Source organism: Populus trichocarpa, chromosome 2 (assembly GCF_000002775.5).
Source record: "Populus trichocarpa isolate Nisqually-1 chromosome 2, P.trichocarpa_v4.1, whole genome shotgun sequence".
In the NCBI taxonomy this organism is placed as follows: Eukaryota; Viridiplantae; Streptophyta; class Magnoliopsida; order Malpighiales; family Salicaceae; genus Populus; species Populus trichocarpa.
In genome coordinates this window covers 10,234,562-10,241,894 of record NC_037286.2, presented here as the reverse complement: position 1 = coordinate 10,241,894, position 7,333 = coordinate 10,234,562, and the positions used below count along the sequence as shown (strand labels likewise).

The 7,333-nt window shown below is 30.1% G+C and overlaps 1 protein-coding gene across 2 annotated transcripts; it reads left to right on the top strand.

The window, feature by feature from the left end:
* Positions 1-4,949: 4,949 nt before the first annotated feature.
* LOC7453908 (uncharacterized) lies at positions 4,950-6,866 on the top strand. 2 transcript variants are annotated; one of them, XM_024595701.2, is made up of 3 exons: positions 4,950-6,043; positions 6,149-6,220; positions 6,569-6,866. In XM_024595701.2, exons 1-3 carry the CDS (start codon positions 5,270-5,272, stop codon positions 6,572-6,574), a joined length of 852 nt encoding a protein of 283 aa, XP_024451469.1. In that variant the 5' UTR covers positions 4,950-5,269; the 3' UTR covers positions 6,575-6,866. The 2 variants fall into 2 exon arrangements, with proteins under 2 accessions (XP_024451469.1, XP_024451468.1); XM_024595700.2 differs by having other exon boundaries at positions 4,954-6,043; positions 6,541-6,866.
* Positions 6,867-7,333: the final 467 nt, after the last annotated feature.

The following is a 7,333-nucleotide window of genomic DNA, read 5'->3' as shown; positions in this document are numbered from 1 at the left end:
TTCTTGGTATTCAATTTCAATCTTTATTTTTTTTATTTATTATTTTCGTTCTTATTCCTTTTATAAAATTTTTGTTTATTTCTAATTTAGTTCTTCGCGTATAATTTCTCATATGTTATTTTTCTCATTTCGATCATTATTCTTTTAATTTTTAATTTTATTTCCTTGGCCCTTTTGTTACATTTTTGTTAGCTTTCAGTTTAAGTTATTTTGTTTTTTTTTCAATCTGACACTAATTCTTTTGATTTTTTTCTTTTTTAAAAGTTATTTTTCAATTTAGTTTAACCCTCCAATTGAAGTTTTCTGTTTTCCCTCTAATTTATTTTTTATTTTGATTTTCACCCTTATTATTTTAATTATATATTTTTAGATCCTTTTATGTAATTTATTTTTTTCCGGTTTCATCATTCAATATTTGATTTGTTAAGGATTAGTCTTCATATTTTTTTTTTCATTTGTAGTATTTATAGTCTAATAACCAAGGTCACAGGTTTGAAAAATTAATATCGTCTGACATCTTTTTTTTTGTTTATTTTCTTTTACTGTCTTATCATTTTATATTAGTTTTTTTTATTGAAAAATAATTGGTTTTGTAGTTATTTTTAAAAAAATTATAATTTTATTTCGATCTCTTTATACCATGACTTTAATTTATAGGATGGATGTTAAGATATTTAGGCAAGTAATTTGTTGCTGAAACCTGCCCATCTGCTTGGAATTGAGCGAGGTCCCCTGATGACCTTACAGAACATAGAGATTCTACATGAGCCTGGAAAAACTTCATTCTCCAGTTCATTTTGGTACCCTTTTCTCGGCCTTATTTAGAGCCCATCCGCAATTTGAGTCCGCGTGTCTATAGTGAGGCCTTGTTTGGCTTATTTATAGCTAATTATTACGTGTTTATTTTGTTCCTTTGCAATTAATGCTCGGTTCCAATTTAGAGTAATTTCCCGTTGCCAACTCACCTGTATAAATCTGAAATCACATTATTGATGTTTTAAAATTATTTTTGAAAACAAATATTTATTTTTATTTTAAATTATTGTTTAATTAGTGTTTTAAAATTATTTTGATGCGATGATATAAAAAATATTATTTCAATATAATTATAAATAAATAAAAAACTTTTATAAACAATAATTCCCATAATTTTAAAAAGAGAAAAGTTAAATCAACAAAGAGTGGCAATGGTCATCTGCCGCATTTGCATTTTGAAACTTTTAGGTTGTGCTAGGCTCGGTGTACATTCTATGTGATGAGGCTATTATTTTAATAAAAAATAATTTTTAGGTGCTGCAAAAAAAAAAAAAAAATTTAAAAAAAATATATGATTTAAGTTATAGATTTTATTGGATCAAATAAGTTGATTTTATTTTAATTAGATAAAATAAAATAACAATAGATATATTAAGTTTAAAAAAAAGGTGATCATTGTAATATGGGGAAAAGATATTTTTTAAAAAATAAACAAATGATGCAACTCAACTCACAACTCATTAAATACAAAAAAAGTAAAAAATAATATAAAACTCTATTTTGGTCGATCTAAGTGAGGATGATAAACCTGTAACCTTGGTAATCAGGGCTAAGTCAGCTTGAGAAATCTCGCTGAACCTGTGATCTAAATTATAATATTAGAATAACTCGATAGAAAAAAACAAAGAGAATTATAAAGCCTATTTTTTTTAAAAAAATATATATATTAACTCGTGTTAACTTTTTAAATGCATGACCCGGGTCATTAGACTCGAAGCACCTTATCTAGAAACACCATAAGGACCAATTCCCAAAAAATATTTCAATTATACAAGAGAATTATAAAAATAGCAATTAAAATAATGGTGATCAAAATTAAAATGCAAAAGCAAAATTATATTGGATTGAAGGATGAAATTAAAAATAAAAATCAATTTAGCGAAAGGACAAAAAAAATCAAAAGAATAAGGATCAAAATTAACATAAAAAATAAAAATAAATTTTTGATTAATTGGTGAAATTGAAAAGAAAAATCACTTTAACAAAATAAAAGAAATAAAAAGAATGAGGATCAAATTGGTAAAAAATAATATACCATGAATTTGGATTGAATGATGAAATTAAAAGTAAATTAAACTTTTACATAAGAGCCAAAAAAAAAATATAAATCAAAATAATGAGGACCAAATTGAAAAATATAATACCATAAATTTGAATCGAATGATGAAATTAAAAACTGATAAAACTTTTATAAAAGGGCCAATGAAAAAAAATAAATAAGAACCAACTTGGAACAAATAATATATGTCAAATTGGAATTGATAGATGAAATTGAAAATAAATAAAACTTCTATAAAAGGGTCAAGAACAAAAAAAAAAAATAAGGATTGAAGTTGAAATAACAATAACAGAGAGAGTTAAACTGTAATTCTTCGGAGAAGAGAGAGAAAAGAATGGCCCCCGAACGATAAACCAAATCATCAACGATGACACGCGTCTTTCCACCATGAATAGGACACGACAATGATTCCAACGACATAACAAATAAGTATTCTTGGACTACAGGAGACGCCGCACACATCTAACCTTTTTGTTTTTTTTTTATATAATCAAATATCAAATTGCCTCTAAGTTGACTTAATAATAATATAAAATCTATTGTGAAAAATACTAAAAAGTCCCCTAACTCCATAGTTTTTGCCTTTAAGGGAACTCTAGTTGTGTCACTATGCATTTTTATTTTTTGCTTTTTTTTATTGGTGTAGATACCAAACTACCTCTCGACTGACATTACAATAACAAAGTAACAAAAGAATCATTGTGCAAATATGACAATACTCCTTGATGCCAAGTTTTTTTTTACTTCAAAGAATACTTTAATCATTTTATTGTGTAATTAGGATGAGAATAGACTTATTTATCTTCATTTAATTTAGTAATGATAAATGAATCACGTGAGAAAACTCTAATGCTTTTAATAAGTAGTGTTAAGTTAAGTCTTTTTAGGTGAAAAGGTAAAATCACCACTATATTATTCCACCTAATAATATTTTTAAGTCGACTTCTTGAGTGTTTGCCAGAGCTTCATAGCTTCTTTTAATAGTTAGAAAAAAAATAACTTCTCTAGATTGGGTTAGATGCACATGTTAATTTTGGATTCTAATAGAAGATGAAGTTATGAAGAATTATTTTTAATGCATTAATTTAAATATAGGTAACTATCAAAACTCTAATTGAACTGAGAAATAATTTAATTAATTTTGATAGCTTTTAATTTTAGTTCGAAGAAACAGTTTAGAAATATTCTAAAAATGAAAGGAAAAATAAATAAATTAGCAAATGTTGCCTTGTTCTTTTCCAAAACTTAGAATAATGAAAGAACGTTTGGTAACGCGGTTTGCACCGTATTTTTTTTTAAAAAAATTTTATTAAATTTTTATTTTTTGTGTGTTTTAAATTGTTTTGATATATTGATCTTAAAAATAATTCTTTTTTTTTAAAAAATATTATTTTGATGTATTTTAGCATAAAAAATATTTTAAAAAATAACTATAACCACACTTTTAAACATGTTTGAGGAGGCTGCTGTTGACAGATGGGTATCGGGAGTTAAATTGGATGGCTGAGGTGTGGCCAACGAGTGAAACAAAAACCACATAAATGTATAGCGACTCTCACACTTGGACACCATCGGCATGGTGTGTACGTGTCCCGATTTAAGAGCTTCCTTTTATATAGATATATATAAGGAGGCATGAATTTTCAACAACCCGCAAAACCATTTTGACAGAACTGCGATATAAAATGGGACCGCAAGAATCAGGAAAGAAAGTTGCAACTTACAAGACAATTTATGAAAAGCGATGGTACTTGAATCATAAATTATTAATTATTTAATAATATGATATCAAAATAAAAATTTACTTGAAAATATATTAAAATAATTTTTTATTTTTTTTAAAAAAATCAACACATCAAAATAATTAAAAAATAATAATTTACAACTAAAAAAACTTTTAAAATTTTAAAAAACACGTAACGTAGCCTTAACCAAGAAGTCACGCGAATAAATAAATAAAAAGATAATAGTTTTTCCTCGGTCTTTAGAGGGCGTTTGGCATTGCTGTTGGAAAGCACTTTTCAAAAAATTTGAATTTTTTTTTTTTTTTGCTTTGAAGTAATATGTTTTTGATGTTTTCAAATCATCTTGATGTGCTGATCTCAAAAATAATTTTTAAAAAATAAAAAAATATTGTTGGCATACTTTTCTGAGTGAAAAGCACTTTGAAAAGCAACCACAACCACACTCTCAAACACCCTCTTAGCATTTAACTGGCAACACCGGTCAACACCTTTTTCCCACCAAAAGAAGGAATCCTCGTGGTCCAATGTTGTAGCCACTTTCTGGCAGGAAACGATCGAGGATATAAAACCCAGATGTTTAATACATGTCTCAATCTTGGATTCTCGATAATAATTATAACCATTTTTTTAATATCATATTTATTGGCCTAATCAATTATCAATTGATCCACAGAAAAACGTCATACAAGAAGAGGTTCCTCCTCTGTTAAATCACAACATCATGCTTAAGATTACACACAAGAAGAATCTTTTTATTTTTTACTTATAAATATATTAAAATAATTTTTTTATATCATCGTATAAAAAAATTTAAAAATATAAAAAAATTATAATATTTAAAGATTAATCACTTAAACTAAGTTTAATAATATAATAAAAAAATTCTTTATATTTTTAATATTTTTTGACATTTTAAAAATTTTATCAAACCCATAATACAAACTAATAAACTAATAAATTCCAAAACCCATCCCAGATAAAAATAAAGCTGCCTTATCAGCCAAGTTTCTAAAACGCCTACAGGCCCTACACAGTAAGATTGAAGTACAAAAAAACAAAAACGAAAACAAATCTATGAAGGGCAAAGTGCAAATACACAAAATTATCAAGGACAGTATTGGTAATAAAATAATTAATAAGAACTTCTTGTATCCATTCCACTTTCTTCAGAGCATCCTCAACAAAGGGTATGTGTCTATTAACTGCTTCCTGTCCATCATTTCTCAGAAGAAAATATTCTCTCTGCCTCCATATAATTCCTTGAGATTTAGATTGACCTGATTTGACTTTCCAGGTATCCAATTTCCTTCCATTCTCCTCTTTTATCCAACCAAAGCAAATTCACTCTCTGATTCCTTCCCTACCAGAAAAACTCAATTAAGCTGCCGATTTGAACACTGAGAAAAAAAAATCGGATTGTTTCTCTTCAATGGTGTTTCGCTCCATATCTGCAACCCACCCAAACACAACCAATATTGTTATGGCTTCTTCTACTACTGTCAAACCACACCAGCCACTCCATAACTTTCCTCTACAAGACCTTAAATGGTCAATGAACCCTTCCAACAACGCCACCAACCACCACCGCTTTCGCTCCAACAAATCTCCTCACCGGGATGCTGCTGCTGCTGACTCGGACGGAGACGGCGGGGTAAAGGTTGAGAAGTTATCGAAGCAAAAATCTGATGATGCTGAGACTTTGGAGAAGAAATCGAAGATCTTTATTCGTTTGAGGACCAACAAAAATAGCAGCGGTAGCAGTAGCAGCAAGTGCATGGTTGATGATGTGGCTGCGGATGCAGGGGATCTGGACTCTGCTGCTGTAGTAGAGGATGTGGAGGAGTCGATACCGAAGACGTGGAATCTGAGGCCGAGGAGAGCCGTTAATAAGGGTTTGAATGGGAGCGGAGGTGCTGTGAAGATTGGTGGAGGCGCGGTGCAAGAGATCAAATCTCAGGTGACAAGTAGTAATCGGAGTGAATGGACTCGGTCGAACCGGAATGGTAATGATGCTACTAACTATGACAACAACAACAACAACAACAACAAGGAGAAAGAGAAGGAAAAGGAAAAGGAGAAGAAGTTGAGGTTTTCGATTCCTCTTACTAGAGAGGAAATTGAAGAAGATATTTATTCCTTGACTGGGTCAAAGCCCGCGAGAAGGTCAAAGAAGAGAGCTAAGCATGTGCAAAAACAACTTGATGTATGCAATCATCATTTCTTTTTTTCTGATCTATTATTATTTTCTGGTTAATTGATGGATTTGATGACTAATTGATATGTGCTTTTGTTGGTTCTGTTTCTGCAGTGCTTGTTTCCTGGTATGTGGCTGGCTTCGATAACGCCGGAATGTTACAAGGTTCATGAAGCTCCTTCAAAGGTCTGATTTGTATTGATACTTCTGAATGTTTTAGTGTTCTTTTTTACCCTTTTCACTTCCTAGTTGCTGGCTCTGTGAACCAATGAAACAGGAAGAGGAACTGATGGCTTGCTATTGTTGTTTTAAGTAAGATAATGGGAAAAAAATCATGTAGTCAATATATGGTTTAGTTTGAGTCATAGCAAGTGGAAAATGATGTAGAAGAGATGTTTTGTTATATTTTAATTATTATTTTTTTTATATAAAGAACATGTGATTATTGAATTTGATTTTTTTTTTAAAAAAAATGGGCTAATTCGTTTATGCTTTGATCTATACAGTTGAGAATGTAGTTCTCCTGCTCTGCAGGGTTAAAGAATTGACTGGGAGGTTGGAGGTGATGACTGTTGAACTCTTTTGACATCAGCTGAAATCAATTTAGCATATACATGATCCCGTGAAGATGAAAGGGTAACAAATGTATCTTGTTTTTGTGCCTTTTTCTGTTCACCGAGGAGCTTTTGGGAATGTTGGAAGGGTTAATGTTATAGTTTTTGTCATGGGTAGCTGCAGATGTACATAAGAACAGTTAGTCTAGTGAGTAGAGATATGAATAACATTGGTGTTAATATTTTCAGTTAGTTTGAAATCAAGATGCTTTTCCCAACTTTTGTTTTTCATGCTGGTTTTTGAAAACTTATCATCCCAAAACTTGAATTATCTCTTGGAACCTAAAGCCTAATAGTTGGTTGGTATATGGTGTTGTGATTGACTTGCACGTCGTGTCTCTGCATTGCTTTCCTTTTCAAATATTCCTGTTATTAGTGCAAAAATCATGTTATTAGTGCAAAAATCAGTTACTTTAACAGCTTTTAATCGATTTAAGGAAAGTCTGATACTTTGAGGAATCAAGCAGTTTTCTCATGCTTGCCTCTTTCCTCTTTTGAAGAGTGAGCCATGCGCGTCGTTGTCGTTATTTGTACGTTGCATGAGCCATGCACATTAGTGTCATCATTTGAAGCATGCATGATCGATTCAGGATGTTGCCTTTAACAGGAAATGTGTCTTCTAAGAGCAGAAGATGGATTTGCTAGAATTATGAGATGAATTCTTTAGTTCATTGGTTAAGATATT

Excerpts from the sequence above, each read along its gene's own strand:
- LOC7453908 (XM_024595700.2), top strand. The coding sequence starts at position 5,270 with ATGGTGTTTCGCTCCATATCTGCAACCCACCCAAACACAACCAATATT. Across the intron at positions 6,044-6,148 it reads ATGTGCAAAAACAACTTGAT|TGCTTGTTTCCTGGTATGTG; the intron begins GTATGCAATCAT and ends CTGTTTCTGCAG.